The sequence below is a fragment of the Podarcis muralis genome, chromosome 3, assembly GCF_964188315.1.
Source record: "Podarcis muralis chromosome 3, rPodMur119.hap1.1, whole genome shotgun sequence".
NCBI lineage: Eukaryota > Metazoa > Chordata > Lepidosauria > Squamata > Lacertidae > Podarcis > Podarcis muralis.
Window position 1 is genome coordinate 84,409,330 of NC_135657.1, and position 26,413 is coordinate 84,435,742.

Consider the following 26,413-nt stretch of genomic DNA (forward strand, 5'->3'; position numbering starts at 1 on the left):
CCCCGCTGCCGCTGCCACTGCTGTGAGGGCTGCAGCGGCGGCGGGGGCTCCCCGGGCGGCGAGGCGGAGGGTGGCCGCGGCCGGGGCCCCAGCATGAAGTCGCTGCTGCTGAGCCGCTTCTTGGTGCTGCTGCCCTGGATGCTGCTGGTGATCGTCATGCTGGACACGGGCGGCAGCCACCGGGCGCCCCGCCCGCCGCCCGCCTCCTCGCGGCAGCCCCTGTCCCAGCCGCAGCATCCGGGGGCGCCGCGGCGCCGGGAGGCCGAGCTGCCCGTCATCTACACCATCACGCCGACCTACAGCCGCCCGGTGCAGAAAGCCGAGCTGACGCGCCTGGCCAACACGTTCCGCCAGGTGGCGCGCCTGCACTGGGTCCTGGTGGAAGACTCCGCCGTGGGCACCGAGCTGGTCAGCCGCTTCGTGGCGGGGCTCCTGCGCAGCGGGGGCCCGCCCTGCACCCACCTGCACGCCCTCACGCCCAGGAGGTTCAAGCGGCCCGGGCAACCCCGAGCCACCGAGCAGCGCAACGCCGGCCTGGCTTGGGTCCGCCAGAGGCACCAGCGCCTGCCTGCCCCGCAGCCGGGCGTCGTGTTCTTCGCCGACGACGACAACACCTACAGTCTGGAGCTCTTCCAGGAGGTAGTGGGCGCGCGGGAGTCCGGCCAGCCCAGCGGGGAGGGAGGGAGACGCGCGGAGACGCCGGGCCTCCTTTCGCGCGCGCGCTTGGGCGCCGAGTTTTCCAGCCAAAGTGGCGCGCGACAGAGCCGCGGGCTCTCTCTTTCTTTTTTTAAGTGCTTCTTGAACAAAGCAGACCTACTTCAGTTCTGCGTCCCCTGGAGTTGGGGGGCTCGAACCCTTTTACAAGTGTATACAGGGACAGGGTTGTAGCCTCAGGTAGGCCCGTTTCTACGCGCGTGTGTTTTGCTTTAAAGTCAGCTCCGCTTTGTCCGGCGAGGCGCAACTTTGCAAGTCAGCGTGCCTCGCCATAAAGGCTCTTCTTGAGCGTCTCTCTCCCCCCTCCGACAGCCCCCCCCCTCCAGTCTGCAGCGTCGCCGGCGGCCCAGTGTTGCCCTTCCCTAACCACGGACTTGGGGTTATTCCTACCAGGTTCAGCTAATCACGCCTCGGTGACCAGGCGGCAGGCCAAGCCCTGCAGGTAGCGGGCACCATAGCTCCTCCTCCGACTCACCTCCTTCCCCGTTTGGTTTTCCCTTCAGCTTCCACGCCTGCCTTGCTTAAGAAAAACAGCCCGGCCTGGATGGAGAGCCTCTTGTGGCTCCTGCTGCCCCTTCACATAACTTGCTTCGAGGGCTTTCTCCACCCTCGACTTTTTTCCAGGCTTGCAGTATCCTGGGGTCCATCAAGTTTTGCTGTAGGTTCGCCACCGTGTGTGAACCAAATGTTTTTCTGTTTTTAAGCAGGATCTCATTTGAACCAGAACTTAAAAACCATTGTTTGTAGTGCCAGCACTGGGGCCTGTGGATTTTTTAGGTCTGGACTTCCCCCTTCAAACTTTTTTTATTGCTAATCATTATTTGTGTACACCACCCAGAGAATGTTTTGATTACTAAGAGGCATAGAAATGGAGTTGATAAATTAATAAGGTATATTAAGGGAATGTATTTGAACAGTTGCAGAGTAACTCTCTCAGGTAATGGTGACTAACCTCTCAGTTACTTAGGATTGGGAGGAAGCGTTTCCAGATAAAAGGTCTGACTTCCAGTTATGTTTTTACTTTCTGGCTAGCTGTATGCCTGCACTAAGACCAAAAGCTATGTGTAAAACCTTCCCTAGATTTTATCCAAAAATACCTACTCAGTGACAAGACCTGTTATTCTGTCCACTCACAACTCCAGCAAACTTTTGCAGGTCAAAGGTAATTCCTGCAAGGTACCTCCTGCAACTTTGGCAGTAACACCACGATTTGGGTGTTTTCAAAACAAACTCTCTTGCCTTAGAGCCCCAAAGTAGCTTCCAGAAAGTCCTCACAATAAAATCACATTAACAACTCTTATTGCAGTGCAGTCCTGTGCATGCCTACTCCATAAAGTCCTGGGAAGATTACTCTCCGCAAAGTGCAGCCTTAATAAGGGTCTAAGAGAGCTCTGCTGTCTTTGATTCCTAAGCTGATTCTTTTCCTGCCTTGCTGAGGAACTTTCGTCACACACCACAATCCCTTGCCAATTCCCTTGCTGCAAATTCCTCCGGAATAATCCATCCATTCTCTCATAATTGTTCAGTCTTTAGAGTCTCCTTGTTTCTTTCTTTCAAAAGTGAAAAGCCCATTTATATAGTGACTAAACGCACTGTAACATGTCACTGGTCTATGAGTAATTCCTGCACTTCATTCCGAGGTCTTGGTTGAAGGCAAGCTTTCCTCTCCCTCTCTTTTTAAGTGGTGGCTGCTGGCAGGTGTTTGCAAAAGGGCTGGGAGATAACAGGGGCAGGATTTTAAGGGGGAGACATCATGGGGAGTGCAAGTAGGATAGTGATGAATAAGAGTGTAATTTTGGCAAGGGAAAAGGGAGGGGGCTAAGTATGCAGAGGGGATGTAAATTACCATAACTCATTCAGAATGGGAAGCCTTGCCAGCTGCTGTGTGTGTATTACAAGGCACTCAATAAAAGCTCAATAGAATATAACCCCCCCACACAAGAATGCCCAGGGCAGCTCCACAGAACTCAATGCCATTGACGTCCCCCACCCCTGCTGCAGCCCTTTGCTGACCCAAGATGGGGGCCAAACATGCTTGTGTGTTGCAATGTACTGGTGATTCCTCTCTCTTTGCAAGTAGGCTAGGTGCATTAGGAATCAATAGATTAAAGCCAAGGCACTGCGGAAAGATTCAGAGCACATCGAGTCCCCGAAGAGAGAACCGTTTCAGAAAGGCTGCTCAACCCTGCTGACGTGTGTTTAGATTTCAAAATGTGTTTGGGTCTCTTTCAATATACTGCTGGCAGGTGTTCCGCCTGTTCCCCACCAGCACTTCCCATTCAGCAGAATAGCTGTGCTTCCTTTCCTTGTGTGGCGGCCTTTAGTTGCATTGAAATCCTTTATTGAAAGTGTCTAAAAAGGAGATTATTATTTTTTTAGTTCTGTTGCTTTGGTTTATTTCCCACTAAATTGTGGGGGACCTCGCATAGCTCTTTAATGCTGAGAAAGTTCGGGCTTTCGTCTTCTTGGCGTGTAATTATTTCAACTGCGCTTTCCCTTTGAACTGAAAGCTCGTGGAGCTTTTTTTACTTTGGGGGGCGGTGTTGTCTGAAATCCTGTCCCGTTGCCTGAAGCAGTGCTGAGGCAAAAAAGGCTGTTGAGAGACAGACCTCCATTCTCTTTAAAGCCTAAATGTCTCTTGTAAATGAAAGCACTAATTACGCAGGAGAGGGAGGAATTAACTGTAGCAAGAACCGGCACAGAGTCACAATGTTCCAGTTGAGGTCGCTGCTGTGTAACCCTCTGGTGAAGAGATGCACCCACACTGCATTCAGTATTTTACTTATTAGTCATCTCCCTCTACCTCCCCCAATTTAACTGGCTTTTATTAAAATCAAGGTACTAATGAGATCCTCTCCAGCAATGCTGCTTGTCAGTTAAATTGCAAGGCTAAATGCGAGAAGATAAAATAAGGCAATTGATGTTGAGATGCTTCTCTTCTGACAAGATGGCTAAATTCTTTATGTGTATGGGCACACAAACACACACACACACATCTTCAGTGCAACAAGGGAGAGGTTTGCTCTGAACAAGCTCCTATTCATCTTAAAATGCATGCACTGAGAAGCTCCACATAGTCACATTACAAGGAAGGAGGAGACAGACAGAGAGAATGTTTGTGAGACTACTATTCATCTCTCCTCTATCACTGATAGAGATAATCCCTTTCTGAGAAGGGAATGAATTTGTCACATTGTTAGGTGTAGGAAAACAGATAATCTTTTTTTATGTTGTTCTTATGTCTTTTAATTTTTTTAAAAATCTGTAGATTTCTTTGAGAAGGTGAAGCACATTTTGCATCCCTGGTAGAAGGAAGTTGAGAGATAGCCTTTTGTTTTCACATCAACCATTGATCAGAATTTGTATTGGCTACAGAAAATGATTTCCTTTTCAGTGTTCCATTCACTCCTTTCTCTCTTTCTGCCAGATCTTACAAAAGCTGTACAGTACTGGTTTTCCCTTTGGTGTGAAAAGTCCAAGCTTGTGATATGTAAGAGAAATCCAGACATACTTTCTTTCATGGAACTGGATTAATGGCAGATGAGAGGAAATTGATGCCTAATGTGTCCTGCGCCCCTCCCTCCGGCCGCCTCACATTAGCAAATCTGGCTGCTGATTCTCTGAGCCAAAAGGAGCTCTGATTTAAGAACCATTTCAAAAGTGGAGGTTTTGTGGTTATAACACCAGTAGGAGATGTCTAAAAGAAAATGTTGCACCCCAGTCCTGCCCTTTCTTCGTAGCCGTGCATGAAAAATGCTACAGTTGTCAAACTGAATAAGATTAACTTCTTGCCAAGCAAACCTACTTTGTATGCTAAATTTTGCGTAAAACTAATTAGATTTCGAGTATTGCGCATTGCAAGTTTGTGTAAGTCTTATCACATGTTTTGAGTCCAGTATATTTACAGCGTTGCAGCCCACATTTTCATAAGTTTACTGCAGAGCTACAAGTTTTGTGCACTGGAATCTTTTGCAAATCGATACCTTTGCATAGTCCACTTCCATTTGCACAATGCGTTCCTTAACATGTACAGTTTTGTATATTTTAGTGTATTGTATAATTTCTTCCATGTGTCCCAAGTCCTGATTTTCAAAATTTTGTCTACAGTCATGAGTGTTGGAAACGTTGTGTGTGGTTGAGAACAGCAATATTCAGAAAGCCAAGTTCTCTTCAGGGCAGGGTTCAGGCTGCATGCTGGACACCAAGCAATGGGTGAAGACAGACATAAATTTGGAAGCCACCTTTTGTTTTCTATCCATTTTGATTTCAATATTAATTTAAAGACTTGAATAAAGAAGACAAAGTGGCAAACAAATGTTACAGTAGATAAAAATGCTGGACACCTGATGGTGGTGGTGGGGAGCCAATAATAAAGGGGCCAAGCTTATTGAAGAGTGTGGGCAGGCTGTACGTATCTTAGTTAAGAATCAAAGCTAGCCGGGAGCAGAGTTTGCTCCCATAACTGAATATCTCACACCTGCTGTTCAGTTTACGGCAGTTTATCTCCTTCCACATGAACCAACAGCCCTAAATTTTACGTGAGATTCGTCCAATATCGTGAGTTTAAATGGGCAATGGAGATGCATTACAACTGACACGCAACAGTGTTGTTTGTCAGAATACATTCCTGAATGTAAACAGATTATGATCCTGGTCAGATCGTCACATTATTCCTGAAGCAACATGCAAGCTGTTAAATGCTGGTGAAATGGAAGTAGGAAGCTCAAGCCTGAGAAAAATTGGGCTCATGAAAAGAGGGGCCTGTCCCTCCCCTTGGTTTCTTCCCACCAGAACCACTGTGGCTAAAGTGCCTGCTGTTAAAAAGAGCTGAAATCAAACCTGCTATTTTGTTTTTTTTGGGGGGAGGGAAATGCAAATACAGGTGAGGGGTGGAAGGTTCTACAAATTTGCTCAGGCCATGCAGGGAGGCAGGAGGTGTTAAAACTCTTACCCCACAGTTTTCCTGATCTGAATCCTCACCTCCTGAAGCAACTGCTAGTAATGATGATCACCTGTAGTTCTGTACTACAATATTATATATGTTTAGCAAACTTAGACCCCTTTGTGGTAGAGGCATTATGAAATGGAATTCTATGGGCTAGTGGTATGATTATACTTTACAAAAAAAAAGTTATGAGGCCAGTTTGTAGGATTTATCATCTTGTGCTTTTCAAATGTGCTCATGCCTTATATGGTTGATAGAAATATATTGTGTAGCTTAAAGAGAAAGTGGTTATTAGAGCTGTTCCAAAGATGGTTATACCTGATCCCTCCAAAATTAATACTGTTGCTTGCCACATTCTCCCTCCTCTCCACCCCCTGTAGGTTGCTATACTAATAATCAGTTTCTGGACCACTGTTGAATGGTTGCCATGGTAATGGTTAGTGCCAGTTTGAGTTTTCTGTCTCTGCCTTTCCATCTGTAAATAATCCTGCATAAGTTGAATTTGCCTTTTTGAGAAGAGGAATGGCAAATTGTTAAAACTACGCAATTATACTATAATGTTTTGATTTTTTTAAAAAAGAAGACAAGAACCCATTGGTGGAAAGAAATACTGCCAACCTGTTATTTCTAATTCAAAACCACAGATGTCCATTGATGGGGATTATATTTAGGTATTTTACTACAGATGTTGAGCAAAGTGTCATGGTACCCACTCATTTTGTAGTAAATGGTGGTTTTCCAGTTAGAATCTTTTACGTGACAGTAAGGGGGAAACTTACATATTAAGTACTGTTGGTCCTCACTTTAGCACAACTTGAAAAGCAAACAAACTGGGAGGCTTCAGTGCTGAGTGGAGGACTGGTATGAGTGGGGGGCTGCTAGACCCTTTCACGTCAAGGCATCCCTACTCAAAATCCCCCCCAGCTGCTTTTTACTCCTATGAGGGAAAATATATTTGGAGCAGGAAAATGCAGTTTGCATTTACAGAACCCCAGGAAACCTGTAAAAACCCCTTGGTTTCTACAGGATAAATCTTTTCTCATACAGGGCAGCGATTGTTAAAGGTAGGTTAGAAAGCAACGTTCCAGCAACATTCCAGCAGAATACATGTAACAATTCAGAGCTTTTGGAATTGATGGGTAATATTTAACTTATTCTCAGTTTTTATTTTATAAATTGAACACTAAAGTGTAATTTATGTACATTTCTTAAGCTATACAGATAAGAACTAGCCATTTTTCTTCTTCCCATGTATGGATCATTGAACTGCTGATGCTTTTGTAAAGGCCAGCAATGCCCATTTCATTATTCCCACTTCTTTCGGCCTTTAAGCATCAGTTAACTTTCTTAAGAAAATGTTAATTTTCAGAACAAACTAGTGGAAGAATCAAAGGCTGCCCTCTTTATTTGATCATCATTACTGAGGTTTCTGTACGGAGCTATTATAACCTCTCCTTCGTTTTTACTGTAGGCTGTTTTATTACTTTGTGCAACAAGAGGTCAATCATGCTATTGGATTTTCTTCACCCTTTGCTTGGAGTGGGAGATAGCTATATTGAGGCTGTCGACAACTCCTTTTGACTGCCAATTGTATAATTCCTAATGGAAAACTTGTGACAGTGAAGGCAATGCCTTTTTAATTCCATCTCCATGTAGAATGTCACATAAAAGTAATTCTACACAACCTAAAATACTGGAGTCTCAAATAAGTTAGGTGTGAAGGGGCCTAATCTGGTCAACTGTTACAGGAACCTGCAGGTGTGTCCTGTTGTCTCATGGTCACAGCTCTCTGCTTACAGGAAGATGGCTGATAGTATTGTCAACACCAAGGGTGGCTAACCTGTTGCCCTCCAGACTCTGTTTGGCTCCAGCTCCTATCAGCCTGAGCCAGCTTGGCAAGGAATGATGGGAGTTGTAGTCCAGGAACATCTGGCGGACCACAGGTTTCCTACCCATGGTCTACACTGAGAAGCAGTGAATCTCTGGTTTTGGGTTGGCTCTTTCCAGCTCTACCTGAAGATGCCTGGGTTTGAGCTTAGGATCTCTTGCGTACAAAGGATATGCTTTACAACTGAGCTATGCCCCTTCTTCAAAGGCAGGGGTGGTGAACCTGTTGCCCTCCCAGTGTTTTTGCACTCCATGCTCCATTTTCCCAGACCATTGGCTATGCTGGGTGGGACTAATGGGAGTTGGACTCCATCTACATCATTGGGGCACAACTGCCCCGCGCTACCGAAATGAAACTCCCTGAGCTTGGAGAAGTGGTGCAAGAGAGGATGGGGGCAGGATTCAGTCCATATTTTTGTTTGCTTCATACATAGGAAGATTTGGCTTGCCCGGTGGATCATTGGATGACTTGTAGTATATCATTAATAGGTTGTTTCATTAAACTCCCAAGCAGTTTGATAGCAAAAGCAAATGACTTTTCCTTTCTTCTTTCAAAACAGGCTATTAGAACCTCTGATGATCTTGTGCAACTCAGGTGTAGATTGGCACATATATATGAAGGTCATCCCTGAAAAGGGTTTATGGGCTTCAGTGGATGGCAAGCTCTGCCCCTTGGGCCACCACTGGGTGTCTGACTTTGCCCTTTCTCTGCTGCTGTTTTGTGACATCGTTGATCATTTGATCACATTGGAACACGGAAAAGAAAATGTGTGGGGTTGAGTGCCTCCCCTTCCCCTGCTTGAATGCTCCCCACTGGATAGCTGATTAAGATCAAGAGGCCCTTCTGCTCTCCAGCCCAGTAACTCTGCTGGAAACTGGAGCAGCCTAGCAGAAGGCACAAAGCCTTCTGCTGCACTTGTGCTTTTCTGAATCAGTGCCAGAGTGTATAATATCAGCTCCCACAGGGCTGGAGTGACAAGGCCTTGCAAGCAATCTGCAGATGGGAGTGTGAACAGCGCAGCAGATTACCAAATACTATTCCAGAGCTTTTTAGTGAAATCTGGAGGGAAATGTTTTGCGAAGGCTCAGGATTTCCTGTAGACTTTTGTGTCCTCTGAAGTCGTTTATATTTTTGTGTGCGTCACTGTGTGTGGACTGCTACAATATTGGGAAGCTAATGCCAATGTGGAAAAAGTAGGCTTTATAAAACATATGCTCACGCAAAGATACCAGGTGGATTTGTATGCATGCTTGCACTACATAAACCTTGCATGGACCCTCTTATCTCGACCCCTGCATGTGTACCTTTGATCATGTGGGTACCATTGCCTCCTCAGTTGCTTGCCTGGCAGTTTGGCTATATCTAAAGACCTCTACCTGCATGTCTTAATGTTTATGTACCATGAAATAACAGACTTCCCAAAGCATCCCTGTTTTGTGTGTAAATAGGGCATCATCCTAATGAGCCACGTTACATGTACCCAGACAAGCTTGGGAAGAGTAGTTTACTAGGTATCCTGGACCTGAGTTGTTTACAACAGAACCCTGAACTTGCCTCGGTAGCGACCTCACAGGCTTGTTGTGAGGATAAAATGTGGAGTGGGAGAACCTCGTCTGCCACATTGAGTACCTTGGAGGATAGGTGGGATCTAAATGTTAAAAAAACAAATAAACAATAGGCCAATATTTCAGTGCTTGTGTAATATGTGCAAAACTGAGTGTCTTGTCAAACATCCCAGCAGCTGCAGTCTGCACTAGCTGCAGCCAGGTATGAGACTCATCCTGCACAGAGCACATTACACTAGTTAACTGCTGTCATGGGCCAGGAATCAGCTTCACCTGCTGAACAGCAGCCTGAAGAGGGAGAAGGTGGAGTGAGCCCACCTGCAGCTGATCAGCTTTCAGGTACACAGAGGAGAAGGCACTAATGAGAACCAGCTGGCTTCAGCCTTCTTAAGCAGAGCTTCCAGCAGCAGTCAAATGCTGGTAATGCTTGTAGTTTCTGGCTCTACCTTGCTGCTTCCTGCTCGTTTTGACCCTTAACCCCATGATCATTGGATTCCCTGACCCCTGGACCATCTGACCATGCGGATTACTGTTTGCCTGACCCTAGGACTGGACCTGACTTCAGTTGCTGACTCTGCCTCCAGGCAAGTACACCTCAGAGACTCTTCTGCTTGACTGGCCTCCCCACCCCACTGAGCTCTGCACATTGTTGCTCAGTAACAAGACTAAGACAACTGTGTGATTATTGGTGTGTGGACGCCTGTGGCAAGGCTGTCCCTGGCCAGGAATGGCCATAGAATTATTGTAATTAGCTCTCCAACCAAAGTTGGTAAGAGTTGCTCTGAGTCAATGAAGTCATCTAGGCCACTCCTGGCAGCAATGGATCAAAAAGTAGCCCCAAAATTTGCGCTTGCTGACTCTGAGGGTATGCAACCCATCCAGAGTTGGTACACAACCCATTCTTGCAATGGGGAACCACTCATCCATGGGATGTCAGTCTTGTGAGGATTCACTCAGTTTATTTGTCCTCATCCAGCCCATGACTTCACCAAAGCAGCACAGCCTCTCCTGATTCAGATGGCATTGCAGGGAAGCCTGCATTGAATTCAGGTCTAATGATGTCGGTCTTTATTTAATGACAATGTGGTGAAAAGAAAATGGCAACATGTAATGTTATGCACCTTTGTTGCTTCTAACACTGCCATTTGGAATGTGGTAGGGATTCAGCAGAAGGACCAGTGAAGGTGCATTGTCCACTGATCTGCTAAGCGAAGGCATGCTGCCAAGGATGGATAGCTTTTTGGTTCAAGGTTTATAGAGATGTGTGTCACCCTGTTTGCGCGTGCATACACACAAAACTTCAGAGGTGGGGAACTGTGGTCCTCCAGATATTGTTGGACTACAAGTGCTATTATCATTGACCATGCTGGCTGGACCTGGTAAGAGTTGGACTCCAATATCCTCTGGAGGGCCACAGTTTTGCTGTAGAGATGTGGCAGAACAGATTCTCTTGGAGGTTCAGCTCAGCAGAGGGGGCCCCTCTTGTAGTTCCACCACCCTCAGAGGTTTGCGGAGTGGTGACCCAGGAGTGGGCATTCTCTGTGGCACACATTCCCTACAGAGCCGTGTCTGGCATGTTCATTGTACTGCTTTTATAACATGCAGAAAATGTACCTCTTGACGCTGGCCTTTGATACTTGCAGTATATATTTTAGGACAGCACTGGCTGTGGTTGTCATTTGTTTTAAACTGTGTTTTAATGCTGTGCTTTCTATAGTTGTAACCTGCTTCTAGTGAAGGGCAGGCTCTAAATATAACAATAGTAGAAATAAATACCCATTAATGTAGGTGCAGGAAACCTTTAGTCCTCTAGAGCAGTGTTCCCAAACTTGGGTCGTCAGCTGCTTTCAGCCTACAATTCCCATCATCCCTGACCACTGGTCTTGCTAGCTAGGGGTGATGGGAGTTGGAGTCCAAAAAAACACCTGGAGACCCAAGTTTGGGAAACACTGCCTAGATGTTGCTGAACTGCAACCTGCATCAGCTGCAGCAGGCATGGCCAAAGGCCAGGGATGATGGGATTTGTAATTCAACAACTGCTGGAGGGCCAAAGGTCCCTTACAGCTGCATTAAGGCATGGTTGATATCATACTACATTGCTTCTTCTCTGAATGAGTCCATGTGCTGACTTTAAAAGCATCAGTGTATCTATGAATCATGGTAAGGATGTAATGCCAAACAACTGGATAGAGTTGTCTGCCTTAGAATGAAGAAGAGAGGGGAACTTAGCATTATAGACACAGGCAATTTTCTTTTGCCCCTTGCAGTATTGAAATGTATGCATTTTGGAGAGATGATGCCCAGTGTTGGTTTCACATGAGATTATTTTTCTTTGTATCTAGACTATTTCGTATGTTATAGACCAGGATCCAAAGAACTGTGCAGATAGTTTCATGTGCTCAAGAGCGCTTTTGGTTAGCTTCTGTCAAACGCCAGACCTTCATGCCACATGGCACACTCACTTTAAGATTGGTGTGTGGGGGGGGTGTAGTTTCAGAAGCTGTTTGTAATGGGGCAGGGCAGCCTGCTGTTTGAAGAGATCTAGTGGGGGTAGGGACTTGCAAGGCATGCCAGCTCTTGGGTAGTTCTTCAGCTATCTCAGTATTCTAAATTTTTGGCTTTGTTTTCTCAGGTTATATCAGGGCAACTGTACTAGATTAGTTTAAGAGGAAAGCTAAATAATATATGAGAGAGGTTTGCATGAATGCTTGAATTCTGGCATTTTATTGAGTGCAAGAGGTAGAGTGAAGGGTGCTGTAATCTTTTATGATGCCCCTCATGGCAACAATAGTTCTATGGTGTACAGTGCCTACAATTCAAATTTCAACACAAATGGAATTCTATTTTTATTACCAAACATAAAGGGGAAAGACATACCCAGCGCCAAAATTTGTTCATCTTTAACACACCTAAATTAACATTTATGGGATAACCGTCTTGTGACAGTCATTGTTGCAGGGAGGGAAACATGAGAAGTTACTGTTACAGATAGGTAGCCGTGTTGGTCTGCCATAGTCAAAACAAAACAAAAATTCTTCCAGTAGCACCTTAGTTGGTCTTTAAGGTGCTACTGGAATAATAATTTTTTGTTATGAGAAGTTACTGTTGCCTTCCCACATTCAGTACGTTTTGATGAAAGCTTCAGTTGAAATTCATCTACATATAATTGAGAATCTATCTACAGCATACTAGATATATAGGTAGGAAGCAAAGTGTTGCAGATTTTACCCTTGTTGGCCTTTGGTATAGGTATCTATAGCTATATAAAAGTTGCCACCAACATTTCTTCCTGCTACAGTGGCTGTGCTCAGATGTAATGCTAAACCATAGTTTAGCACTGTGGGAACATGCCAGGGCAACCTTCGGGTCATAGGCTCTCCACTCCTTCACAAGCATGGAAGCAAGAATGAAATCAAAAGCAGTTTGCCTCTTGTTCTAAAATAATTGCAGTAAGTATAGTGGTATAGGGAGGATTCTCAATGACCAAAATAGTAAGGGGGCAAGCTTTGACTCTATGCCCTGAAAGCCCCATCCTATGTATAGCCTTTGACCTAAGACCTCTGTGCTCCACCTGTTGGTCTGTAGGCACATGAGGTCACCAACTTGCCAAAGCTAAACAGGTCTGGGTCCAGCTGATGCCTTGAAACCATTTTTTTGCAGTACAGTGGTGCCTCGCAAGACGAAAAGAATCCGTTCCGTGAGTCTCTTCGTCTTGCGGTTTTTTCGTCTTGCGAAGCAAGCCCATTAGCGGATTAGCGCTATTAGCGGCTTAGCGGATCAGCTGATAAGCGGCTTAGCGGATCAGCTGATAAGCGGCTTAGCGGATCAGCTGATAAGCGGCTTAGCGGATCAGCTGTTAAGCGGCTTAGCGGATCAGCTGATAAGCGGCTTAGCGATCAGCTGTTAAGTGGCTTAGCGGATCAGCTGTTAAGCGGCTTAGCGGATCAGCTGATAAGCGGCTTAGCGGCTTGGGGGGGGAACCCTGCAGGAACTCGCAAGACATTTTCGTCTTGCGAAGCAAGCCCATAGGAAATTTGTTTTGCGAAGCACCTCCAAAACGGAAAACCCTTTCGTCTAGCGGGTTTTCCGTCTTGCGAGGCATTCGTCTTGCGGGGCACCACTGTATACATTTTCTAGTCAGTGTTATAAATTAGCTAGGTGCTAGGCTTGTTTTGCTACTGACATGGGTCCAATTGCAACTATGTAGGGGTTTCTAAGCGCCAGGCTAGCAATCACAGTTTTAAAATCTCTGCCTTAGTTCATACTGTTTCAATTTCCACTGTGTGTGTTTCTCCTCCTTGCATACTGGGACAAGTGAATTGTTGTAAGAGCAAGCTACTTTCAAGCAAAGTAGTTGAGATCATAGAATCGTGGAATTGTAGCGTTGGAAGGGATCCCAAGGATCAATCCCCTGGTGAGTAGAGATTCTGTTTCGGCAACCATAACCTAGATTTAAGGTGCCATTTGGCACCCAGCTTACACATCTGAGTTTCTAACTCTGACTGTATAAAACACTGGGCAGTACTCGGATCATTCTTGGGTCCTGATTCCACAGTACTGAAATATCTCTCAGCATGCTAGCCATAGCTGAGAGTTACGATTCAATTATTGATGCCCTTGCTTGTGTTCATACTAGTGACAATGAAAAAGGTGATACGGGGAGAGAAGATGCCATTCTTCGGGGGGAAATGGAGGATTTAGTGTTTGTGTTCAGGCTCAAGCTTTTGGAATCATTTATTAGATCAGTTCCGCAAAACTAGCAAGGCCCCACAGGATTCAAAGATAGCCCTCAGTACAGATGTGCAGAGCTTTACACATCGCTCCTCCACTTCTTAAAAGAAACCTAATAAAGTTTTGATGAGATTGAACTCCAAGCAAAATAATACCTGCCTGGTGTAGACTGCAAGTGTGTGAATAAAGAAAAAGTCAGTGATACTGATGCACCTGATGCTGATGAAAGCCATTCTCCAAGAGACTCCTTTATTCTTTTGACAGATGGGCTTGAAACCAATTTAAAGGAAATAGCAGAGGATAATATGTTTTAGTGGTTTTGGTAATTTTTAGTTGCATCCTTGCCTGTGTACCAATGTATGTGTGAATATAAAACTTTATTATTGCCCTTTCTGTTAGGCTAATGCACTTTTATTAAACACTGCGAGGCATCTTAAACTTGACATAGATTAGGGCCTCAGAGTGCCTTAATCTGGCCAGCCCACCCATAAGGCAAAGTAAGATGACTGCCTTGGACAGCAGAATCCATGGGGGCTGCAGACCCAGCTTCCAAGGAATGTATTGCCCACTGCCACCACTGTGATGGCTGCATTACCCTCCTTGGAGGCCAAATCTGTTGCCTCCTCAGTAGCCCCCACAGTTCTGGCTCTACAGGGACCTCTTGACAAATAGGAGTCACTGCTGGTCTCCTCCCACCCCTAGGGAGGAAATGGTGGGGACTGCCCTCTGGTGTTTCCCAGGCTTTGCAACCCCCTGTGTGATTCAGAGTGAGGCCCTTTCCCCTCTGCGGCGGAGTCTGATTCCCACTTCAACCCCTGGGTGAGTTTGATCTGATGCTCTCCCCACCCACGTTCTTGATGTAGATCTGTATTTCCCCTCTTGTTCCTGATGTAGATTTTTGCTCCCCTTTTTCCTCTATAGTTGGGGGCACCATTTTGTGGTTTGCCCCAGATGCCAAAGTGTCTTGGGTCAGTCCCCCAACTACTTTCTGAGCATCTCAATCACAGCACAATGCAAGTTGGTGAAGAAACAAGTTCTAAAGTGATTTTATGCTTCCTTTCTTACAGATGCGCACAACCCACAAAGTGTCTGTGTGGCCTGTGGGTCTGGCGGGCGGACGACGCTATGAGCGCCCAGTTGTGGAAAAGGGCAAGGTTGTTGGGTGGTACACTGGCTGGCGGGCAGGTAGACCTTTTCCCATTGATATGGCCGGTGAGTATAATTACAGAATCTCAGATACAGATTATATTCATGTGAACATGCATGCAGACATTGTATCACCCACTTGCACTTGCAAACAATCTAGCTGTAGAGATTGCATGAACGCTGTAGGCAAGCATACAAAAACCCAATCTTCTGTGAGCGAAAACAATGTTACTAGGTTCCTTCACCTCCTGAGAATCTCAATCTTTCCTTTCCTTTTTTTCTTTAAATGCAGCTGACTCTCAACTTGTGCGGATTTAACTTGTGTGATCACAGTTTTATGTGCTTGGTGGCTGGCCAGCTGCGATCCCACAAATTAAAAAAGCGTGGAAAGTGGAGAACTTAAAAGCTCTTTTCACAGCAGATTTTATTCTGGTGCGAAAGAACTTTTCAACTCTCAGGTCTGCTTACAGGGCTCTGGGAAGGTATAGTGAGATCTTGCGGAGCCGTCTGTAATCTCATGAAGGCCTCCAGAACCTGGTAAGCCCTTGCATGGGGTCAAGGCTTGTCGCACCAACTCCGAAGCGGTAGGGATGGACATGAGGGGGCCCTTCTGGGTTTCTTCGTCTTTACACAATTCTGGCTTTGTGTGCAATCCGCAGGACCTATGTTCTGTGCAAGTTCTGAGTCATCTGTACAACTTCATGGTGCTCAAGAGTTTCAGACAGATATTTGTAGAAATTACTGAAGTTGGGGTTTGTGTGTGTGTGTGTGTTGTGTGCGTGTTTAATGCTATCATTCTGGCTACATATGACCATCATGAGCACTCTTGATAATAACACTCAGAATCTTCCTCCTTGGCTACCCTGTGCTGGATAGGAAAGTTTTGGCATGAAGATGAACCTGCCATTTTAATAGGACCAGCATATCTTGGAGGGTAAATTCTGGTTAAATCCTGCAGTCACTGGAATGCTTCTGAGAGTAAGTCGTGACTGAGCCTAGGGTCTGGAAGAAATATGCACCAATATTAGGTTTTGCATGTACACACCTATCTCCTTCCCCCTCCGCTTCTGGATTATTTTCCCTTCACTACAAAGACCAGTTGTAGTAGTTGGGAATGGGATGCTTCCTACACATTACAGTTTTCCAGCTCCGTATTGGCATTCAAATCTCTGCTTTTAATGGGCTCTTGAGAATCCTCAGTGCATTAGCAAAGGGTGCATAATGCATTTAAAGCTGCTGATTTCAGAGGTTTTGCCCAGGGTTGTAGCATAGCATGGTTCTGATGTTGTAGCACAGGGTTAGTCAACCTGGTGTTCTCTGCACATGGTAAGCTACAGCTCCCATCACCCCTTGGCTAGGGCTGAATGGAGTTGTAGCCCAACAAATCTGGATGGTACCATATTGGTTACTCTTGATGTAGCAGGAAACTATCATAGGATGGGTTTGTTGGCTGATGTGGTGCTGCTCCACCTGCAGTTGGTATTTGGAACATAATCATTGTTTTCATGGCTCTAACCAGTAGTCCATCTTGTTCAGCACTCTGTCTGAGCAACTTGCCAGCCAGAGATCCTAAGATGTTGGCAGCCGGAACAAGCATGATGCAGATAGCACTTTCTTATCGTTTTTATTCAGTGTCTAGCAATAGGACATACTGCCACTGGATTCAGATACTTCACTATCAAGTTATGGATAGATCTGAGGGTTTTTAAATTTTAGATTTATATTGTATATTATTGCTGTTGACTATGAAAGCACCTATAGAATAGTATTCAGAACTTCTCTCCAGAGGGTGGTAAAGTGAGGAATTTTGTCTGATAGGATACCTGGCAAGCATGCCCTGTTAAACTTCACACTGAGCATGTTAAAAATTCATATTGTATTCATGGCTGCCATTAGAATGCATGCAGTATTTGTAATTAGGAATATTGTTGAAAAAGAGCAAAGTGTGAAACTAATAGAACTTTTTGCATAACATGTCTTCTCATCATTAACCCTCTTATAAGCCCTGCTGCTGTATCCTAATTTAATTTACTTTTTAATAATAGGAAAACACTCTTCTCGTTTATTTGAATTTTATATGGTATTTCTGTTTGAATGCTTCACTGAATTTTTTCTCTGCGCCTTCATTAATTACTGCAGGCAGCTAGTATCTTTCATTACATGAACATTGCCATGTGCGTAGGAAAACAAGCCCCATCAGATAGTTCAAGTGTGAAAAGCACTATTTCATCATGAAATGAGTCATTTCGCACAAACCGCCGGAAAGTGAGGACTCTTGATAGCTTATAGGTAGATACAGTTTGAAGCGTCCTGCTTAAGGGAGAAATCAACAAAACAACCACGAAGGCAGAGAAGGTTCAAAAATTAATCTCATCAATCTTTCACTGTACAGCTTGTGACTGCATAGCGCTGTCTAGCGGCATAGCTCTACATGCTTGGCCAGTCTTTGGTGTATTCTAGATGCATCTCAAGCGCTGGCTGAATTGCTTTTGATATAGTGGCAGCTGTATTCTGAAAACATGGTCAGTAAAAACTGGAACGTGTCCAGGCGAGGGCAACCAAAATGGTCAAAGGCCTGGAAACGATGCCTTATGAGGAACGGCTAAGGGAGCTGGGCATGTTTAGCCTGGAGAAGAGGAGGTTAAGGGGTGATATGATAGCCATGTTCAAATATATAAAAGGATGTCATATAGAGGAGGGAGAAAGGTTGTTTTCTGCTGCTCCAGAGAAGCGGACACGGAGCACTGGATCCAAACTACAAGAAAGAAGATTCCACCTAAACATTAGGAAGAACTTCCTGACAGTAAGAGCTGTTCAACAGTGGAATTTGCTGCCAAGGAGTGTGGTGGAGTCTCCTTCTTTGGAGGTCTTTAAGCAGAGGCTTGACAACCATATGTCAGGATTGCTCTGATGGTGTTTCCTGCTTGGCAGGGGGTTGGACTTGATGGCCCTTGTGGTCTATTCCAACTCTATGATTCTATGATTCTATTCCTGTCAGCCATGGGTTTCTGTATTTCAGAGAACACAGGGAGTGGGGTGGCGGTGAGGAGCAGTAGCATAGCGGTATATTTTGAAGTACACATAGGCATCTGTTTTGATCCAGGTGTGTGTGTGTGTCCATGTGCATGCATGCGTGTGTGCATGCACACACACTATAGAGCAGGAGTATGTAGCAATATCTGAGCTATTAGGATCAGTAAATGGTCACTGTATTTAGTGAGCAGGCAAAGGGGTAGTGTACTGGTTAATATGTTGGACTTTAGTTGCAGAGACCACTGCTGATCGGCCATGGAGTCTTCTTCCTCTGTAATTTCAACTTGTAAAGCATATTGAGCTTTAACAAAAGATCATCACCATTGGGCTGAAACAATGCAACCTTTAGCTTTAATTAGCAAGGCAAACAATCTAAATTAGTCCATTTTTAGAACATCTTCTGTTGTTTTTTACTGTTTTTTACAGATAGTTGGCTTCAGTCGAGGATGTTGGTTAAAGTCCACATCTGTCCATTGAACTCCCAGTTAGGGATGTAGGAGGTTGCCTTATACACAGTCAGACCAATGGTCTATCTAACTCACTGCTTGCACTGACTTAGCAGAGGTGCTCTCTCTCTCCTCTGCCAGCCCCTTTCAGAGCTGCAAATAATACAGCTGCAAACATAGCAAGAGGAACATTCTGCACCATTGCAGGGATTTGGACTTAGTGGCACCAATGGCAACCTTGTCCACTATTCCTGTGGCAAGGCAGCAGCTCACAGAAGAGCCTTCGGCAGGCATCTGTCCTTTTTTCACTACCGTTGGCTCAGCAATGCCTATTTAGCTGATTCTGCCGTTCTAATTCTAATGTTTATTTCCAGGACCAAAAGCACAGATAATAATAAGTGCAATCAAACACTGCATGCAGAGAACCTTCTGCTGTTTTCTTTTATGCTCTGCAGGCAAATATATCTTCACAAGATACCGTGGAAGTAATAAGTTGAATCCAGAATATCTATTCTGTGAATGGAAGGACTCCTTCCATTTATGCAAGGGAATGAGATCCAGCAGAAACTCTTTACCAGATGAATGGTTGAGATGTGTGTGTGATTTTTGGAGAGTCCCTCTGTCTCCTTCTATGCTGTTCCTCATGTTATTCTGGAGGGTTCCCTGCCCCACACAGCATATTTTCAGGTGGTGCTGGGGCTGTGGGGTGAATTATCAAAAATCATATTCCTCAAGCACAAACTGTGAACTTTGGATCCAAGCCATGATCACTAGTAGATTACTTAACTCTAGAATTTGATCCATAGGGAAGATGCTCTGACTGGAAAGTTTTTACTGACCATGTTTTCAGAATTTGCAACAACTATTAAAAAAACCCACCCTTTCCTATTTTGATAGGCAGTTGGCCTAATTTCAGTATGCAAATTGTTTTAGTTTGAAAAGGGATGCAGCTTTTTAAAGAGGAATATAGCTGGAATTCAAAGAAACTTAATGCCAAATGGAGAAACTTTTACGGTGGCCTTGCAAAAAAAAAAAAGAAATACTAGCCTTCAAACAGTTCCGTGCCTGACTGCCCATACCAAGAGTGTAGGGAGGTCTTGTACAATCTCATGGATGGCTTTAGGCATTTTGGCACCCTATTGGGCAGAATCCTTTGGAAACCACTTTAAAGGCTTATAGCTGCTTCCCCTATCTATAAGGCAGGCGTGTATCTCTTGCTTGATTCTGCAGGCAACACCGATTAGGAAACTGATCTGTAGCCTCCAATGATATAAGCTTAAACCAGAGTTACTTGCCCTCTGGAATATTGCCTTGTTCTGCAACCTAAAATGCTCAGCCCTAATTACTAATTCTCATCTGTTATATGAGACTGGATTTGATGGCAGCCCAAAGATGTTTTGTTGGGACTTTACTCCACCCACTTGTGTGCTGGGAAAAGGGACAGTGACTTTGTCTGTATTCAGAATGTCACCAGTAATTTAATCTCCATGAGAGTAAGGAATAAATGGACTTGGTAGCTAAAGAGGGAAGTGTGTGCGCGCATTAGGTGTGTGGTAACTCACAGCTTGAGTTATAACGTGGATTTCCCGCTAACTGCCATTATGTGGACATTTACTACAGTATTCCATCTACTTTATCTAAATTAAGATCTCAGCTAGACACTAGAATATTGGCCTCTCTGGACCTTAGCTGTAACCCCTTGTAACAGGTTGAGCAGCATCCTCTGACATGGTTCAGAATAAGATCTGCATTACTTTGAAGATTTATCAGATGGATGCAACAGAATATTATAAATGCTGCCCCTAAGATTAGTTTCCCCTTTCCCCCATCTCCATTCCACTTCAGCCCACTTCTCCTATACCAGGAAGCTATACTCATTTCTCCTTAAGCCTTTCCTGATCCACCATGGACATGTCTGTTCTACGGTCAGTTAACAGTTGTCTTTCCTTACTCTGGTATTAAATGATATTTGTCTTAATAGCAGACAGCCTTAGTTACTTTCTCTCCCCACCTCTGTTATCACAGCTGCCCTTCCTTAAGAAGCTTAAATGATAATAACATTATATTCAGTTGATTAGAAAATATTAATGCTGGGGAGTGTTTGCCGCACGGTAAAATGTCTGGAAGTCTAAAACAGCTTGCAGAGTATGTCATTGTGGCGGCATCCTACATATGTAATCTTCCAAAATATATTGGCTCTGAGCTGAGTGAATTATATCTCCTAACAAAAATTGCAAAGTGCTGTAGTCTATTCACTGCAGCTTGTTATTTTGAAGTATAGTTAAAATAAGTGTTTTATTAATATGCATTGCAAAGGCTCTGCTACCAAACCTGGTCATTAAGCAACCACAAATGTGCTTCTTTCAGCACTGCAGAGTTTTATTAGAGACAATCCAAATACATCATACAGGCAGTTGAACACTGTTGGGGGCCTAATGGAAAACATTACTCTGCACTGCAGTAGTGAGGACATTATGGCCCTACTGATGTTGTTGGACTACAACCCCAACATTCCTGATCACTGGCTGGGCTGATGGGAATCTTAACAATATATGTAGGGCCACAGCTTCCTCACCCCTGCATTTCTAGGTCTGAATTCCTAAACTGCTTGATTCAAAATCTTTAGGATAGAGTTAAGCAAGTTAACCGATTTGGTTCCAGGATACCTTTTAGACAATGGGGCACCTGGCATTCAAATCTCAGGGCTTTTGCGGAAGATAGGTCCCCTCCCCAAATCCTTACTTTCAGATATGCAGGAGAGGGGCAAAGGAAAACAGCCTCTGAGCATACTCTTTGCTTGGCAGTTGCTTCCTGCATCCCACAGCTGAGCTGTAGAAGGTTGTAAAGTCCTGCCTCAGGTAAAAATGCCGCTAAAGTCCTTTTGTCCCAATCTTGATTGCGCACCGTAGAATGATGTAGCTCAAATACTTCTTTAAACGAAAGCAGTGGATTCCAAATTGAACTTACAGAAAAAAATGTTGGCAAGCGTCTTGTAGTACAACAGATTTGCAAAACCCTCATGAATCTTTTTCTTGTGCAAGGATCTTTTTTCTTTTTTTGCTGCCAGAAGCCGCCCTTTCAAGCATGGAAAGATCTTTGACTTCTGGAAGAGCACTTCTGGGCTAACCTCCTAAAATGAGAACTGCACGTGTACAAAAGATTCAGGAAGGCAAACTTGCTGCCTTTACGACTTCCTAAGATCATAAGTAGCAGTTAAAGTCTGACAGATTTTTGGTACTCTGAGGAGGGAATAGGGAGAAAATGTCTGAAGGGTAGTACATTTCCATGTTTCCCTGTTTAAATCAATTGTTGAATGCACAGGAAGCCTACTAGTATATTTAAACATAGGCAATGGCCATTTTGTAACATGCTCACATATCACAAATTAAAAGCTAAACTGAAAATTGAATCACCCAGTTTCTGCATTCAGTGGGCTCAATTGTGACAATTGGCCTAATTTCATATATATATGAGAGAAATGAATGATACAAGCAGCAGCAAGTATTCTAGTTTTAGGAAGTCTTGCTATATGCTAGAAATTATGTCACCAGTAATAGCAGTCCTTTGACATCCACACCTCCACAGTAAGGGTTCGCTAAATAGTGTACTATGTAAGGATTTGTTTTTCTACCACTTTCTCTTCAGAGCATTTTTTGAAAATGGTGATTATGGCTGCATTAGTACAGGTGTTACACTCATCATGAATGGATATCACTTCTAGTAGTATCAATGACATACTAATTTGCATGTGAAATTCACTAAGCCAATTTTATTTTGCCTTCTCGTTAACAACTACATTCACATCAGAATTTAATTTTCAACTAGTTACAAATGTGCTGTCTGTTGCTTTTAAATCTCATTTTTCACACCAGGCAGGCTTTTCGTCACTTGTAAATTCCAATAACTTGCATTAAAGGTCACTGTTCACATTCAAAGAAAAAGTATAAACAGATACGGAGAAGCAGAGCTACTTTTCCAAATGAGAAAAAGCAGCTTATAGCCTGAGATATATGCTGCATAAATTGTGATGCAACCACAGGAGTGAAATTATATCCTGCCACGTGATGCAGTGTAACACCCTTATGTTGTTTACAAAATACAGGTTAGCAAGAAAAAGGGAAAAAATATTTTTAAAAGGTAAATCAAAGAGGTATGAAATGTTTATAACTTTGGTTTTAATGATTTAACAATATCTTGATTTTTGAAGGGTTTGCTGTGAGCCTTCAGGTGATCTTATCCAACCCTAAAGCGATATTCAGACGCCATGGATCCCAACCAGGAATGCAGGAATCTGATTTTCTCAGACAGATCACCACAGTGGAAGAGCTGGAACCAAAAGCCAACAACTGCACAAAGGTATTAGTTTTGCTGTTTTAATACAGGAACCTGTCCTATAGGGGATCCAGAACTAATTGTTGATCCTAAACTTTTTTTTCAGGTTCTTGTATGGCACACGAGAACTGAAAAGGTAAATCTATCTAATGAGCCAAAGTATCACCTGGACAGTGTCAAAATTGAAGTATGATACGTAAGCATAAAATGGGACATAACAAAATTAATGGTTGCATCCTTGAAACAGCTAAACATTCAAACAGCAGTTTGCTTTGTGCAACAACTTGCTTTACCAGTATCAGTTAAGACTCATCAGATGGCTGTGATTTGTCTTCACTTGTTTTGCATGTGTTTGGATTTTTTTTTTAAACTCTGTTTTAGTACTTTATCCAGATCTTAGATTGTTCTTACACAAGACGTTCAATGAAATGCAGCGGAACACTAAAAGAGTGACTGATCTAAACAAATGCAAGATTTCCAATTCATTTATAAATAGCAGCTTCCAGATTATTATGTTCAAAGTTTATTGTTCCTGAATTAAACAGCTTTGCTTTTGAAGAACAGTAGATAAAAGAGGTCTTTATAGAATGAAAAAAAAATCACATGTTGTTTATGGATTTCTTTAATAGAGGGAAGCAACAGCTTATTGATACGAGGCACCATAAAATGTAAACACAGTTACTGGCATAAACCTGGATACAGCTGTAGAAAATAAAAGTAAATGTACAATTGAGGAGTGAGTTACCCTGTATATATGCTGTGCAATATACTTTAGATTAGCCCTCTGTACATACGTTTTAAGCCAAATTTACTCATTTTGTCACAGGCAACTCTTAAGAAAACTGATGAGGTGACAGTGACATCCAGGTTTATCTCTTTCACTAACCATCTTATCTGTTCAGCACATCGCAGTAAAATATCACAGTGGCATGAATAATGGGACAAAATCAATTTTATACAAGGAAAAAAGTTTCAGTGATACATGTACACTTATTTATATGATTTAACATTTGTTCATACAGTACCTTCTACAGGATTACTGGGCAATTTGTGGGGTGGGGTTTACATATTAGAGATAGTACTTACATGATATCTATTTCCCTTATATGCAAACGTTGGTTCTAGAACTGATAAAATAATTTGAGTATGTAGTTGGTCACGAAGCTCTTTTGAAAATGTATCATTCATGAAATCAATGTACTGTGGAATGAAAAAGCTGCTGATGAGAGGTGTTCCCAACCTGCTTTTCACTACATCAAAATTTAAGTCAATACAGACCACAACACGGTTGGTTAAGATTATGTCTTAATATGAAGAACTGTGAGATTGAAGGGGGTGAGGGTGGGCAATGTATGTGGGCAGACCAAGAAAACTAGATGTATTTGAGCATGGAATGTCAAGTCTCTGATCTAGATGAAACTTCTATTGCAGTGTTCATTTCCAGAGTTGTGTGCTGAGAGTCTGGCCTGAGGAAGTTCCAGTCCATCCTGCCACTGTATTTGGGGGCTGGCCAGCAAAGCCCACCACATTGCTGGAACTAGACAGATTCATTCCAGCCATTTGCTGATTCATCTGTGAAATGCAAACATGGTTCTAGTTAGTATACAGGGGTTCAGATACTGTTTGAACTTTCAGTATGACAGACTCAAGCTTTATTTGAAAATGCAGACACCACCTTATCTCAGGGAGGGTCTTTTGTATACCTGCACCTCTGTTACATAAACAGGTATCTTTCAATATGTCCTTTTCAACAGTAAGTTTAGTTTTATTTTATCACTGTCCTATGACTGGTCTTATTGCTGTTTTAACGTGAATACTGTAAACCACCCAGGTAGCCTGGTGGATGAAGGGTAATGTAAAAATATGGCAAATAAATAAATAGTATACCGTTTCTGACTTTTAGATAATATACATGAAGCATATTTGCAAATCAGCACCGTATTTTTCGCCCTATAGGACGCACCGGCCCATAGGACGCACCTAGCTTTTTTGGGGGGGAGGGAATCAAGGAAAAAAATTTTATTCCCCCCCCCCCAGGTTTGCGCAGCCATCCCCAAGCTAGAAGAGGGAGACGGAGTGCTCCGTCTCCCTCTTCTGCCTTCAGGGACAGCCTCTCTAGCCTCCGTGGGGCAGCGGCTTGCCCCGCTGTCCCCCGAGCTTATGGGGCTGGCGATGGGGAGAAGCAAGCTTGCTTCTCCCCCCCCCCCACCAGCCTCCAGATCAGGTCGGGGAATAGCGGGGTGGCGGCGCTGCGCCTCCCTGCTATCCCCCGAGCTTGTGGGCTGCAGGCTGCTGCCCGCAAGCTTTGCGAGCTGGCGGGACCTCCTGCCGGGCTTGCAAAGCTTGCGGATAGCTTCCTGAAGCCTGGAGAGAGAGAGGGGTCGGTGCGCACCGACCCCTCTCGCTCTCCAGGCTTCAGCGAAAGCCTGCATTCGCCCCATAGGATGCACACACATTTCCCCTTCATTTTTGGAGGGGGAAAAATGCATCCTATAGGGCGAAAAATACGGTAGTTATAGAGCTGTAGAGAATTTTAAAGGGTGCATTTTCTACAAAGAAGTCTTATCAAGGAGAATAAAGGTCAATGCAGTGGGTTACCAGAATGGTGTGAAAGCTGCTTCTATTTGACCTGATGCATTGTTAGTCCAGTAACACAAAAAGCAGTAATGTGGTTGGATAGTTTAACATGGCAACTTTCCATGCTGACAGCAGCAATGGGCATGAAAAACAACCTTACCCAAAGAATTTCTTCCTGCTGTTACCAGTGTAGAAGCTGCTCTCACACCATTCTCACAACAAATCTACATTCCAGTTTTGGAGATTAGAAGCACCCGGAAACGACTCCACCCTGTCTGGCCCTCTTCCACCTTGCGAAGGCTTCAGTGGGAAGCCTTTTGCATCTGTGGAAGCTCTGACCCACAATTACAAAAGTCCCCCCCCCCCCAAGACAGTTGCTTTCTTCCAAGTTGGAAGTTGACAAGAGACTGAGGTAGGGACACTTGGTCACCCTTCCTTACTGCATGTTTATTTCCCCAGGATTTCCAACACCTGAATAAAGGTTAGATGGTTATACTGCGTCATTGACAGGATATTTAGAAAGAACAGTACTTTTAAAACGTTAGCTAATATATTGTACCATTCATGCACACATACACACAAAGTACAGTGACACGGCCATTCATACACGCCAGTGAAACCTTGGCTACAGCTCATGGTTAGGGAGGGTAGAGACTAATCACAAGAGCAGGTTCAAATGATGCACTAAGCCAGGGGCTGGACGACCTGCTATGCCTGCAGCTTTCAAGGCATTGGGGAGGTGTTGCTCTTCTCAAATGCTAAGCATGGGGCTTGCAAAACCGCTTTGTGCAGTACTTCCAAATTTCCCAACCACCACCTGGTTGGGAAACACAGTACCTTTTGAATGTTGACAGGCAGAGAGACTTCCCACCTGCCAAAGTTGGCCTGCTGGGATATAAAGATTTAGCCTGTTGGGCCACGGAATTTCCCCACCCCCTGTGCTAAGCTACAGCTTGGATAGCTCTGCTATCCAACGGGAATAAAAAACAGCAGGGTGGAGCCAAGAGCAAAGCAGCCAAGAGCTGCTCCCTGGGAG

At 44.1% G+C, this 26,413-nt stretch overlaps 2 protein-coding genes across 4 annotated transcripts in view; one reads left to right on the top strand and one right to left on the bottom strand.

The window, feature by feature from the left end:
- The first annotated feature begins 72 nt into the window (after positions 1-72).
- On the top strand, positions 73-24,691 carry B3GAT2 (beta-1,3-glucuronyltransferase 2). The gene is made up of 4 exons (XM_028722695.2): positions 73-639; positions 14,911-15,055; positions 22,676-22,824; positions 22,907-24,691. The coding sequence occupies exons 1-4, from the start codon at positions 94-96 to the stop codon at positions 22,991-22,993; spliced, it is 927 nt and encodes a 308-aa protein (XP_028578528.2). The 5' UTR covers positions 73-93; the 3' UTR covers positions 22,994-24,691.
- Positions 23,407-26,413, bottom strand: part of SMAP1 (small ArfGAP 1) — a 53,234-nt gene continuing 50,227 nt past the window's right edge. For all 3 annotated transcript variants that reach the window (XM_077926254.1, XM_028722693.2, XM_028722694.2), the window contains one exon: positions 23,407-24,372. In XM_077926254.1, the coding sequence (XP_077782380.1) occupies positions 24,235-24,372 (138 nt within the window). In that variant the 3' untranslated portion in view covers positions 23,407-24,234. The remainder of the gene's footprint in view (positions 24,373-26,413) is intronic.

Coding starts and splice junctions, on each gene's coding strand:
- B3GAT2 (XM_028722695.2), top strand. CDS start 94: ATGAAGTCGCTGCTGCTGAGCCGCTTCTTGGTGCTGCTGCCCTGGATG. Junction 640..14,910: donor GTCTGGAGCTCTTCCAGGAG/GTAGTGGGCGCG, acceptor CCTTTCTTACAG/ATGCGCACAACCCACAAAGT. Junction 15,056..22,675: donor TTTTCCCATTGATATGGCCG/GTGAGTATAATT, acceptor TGATTTTTGAAG/GGTTTGCTGTGAGCCTTCAG.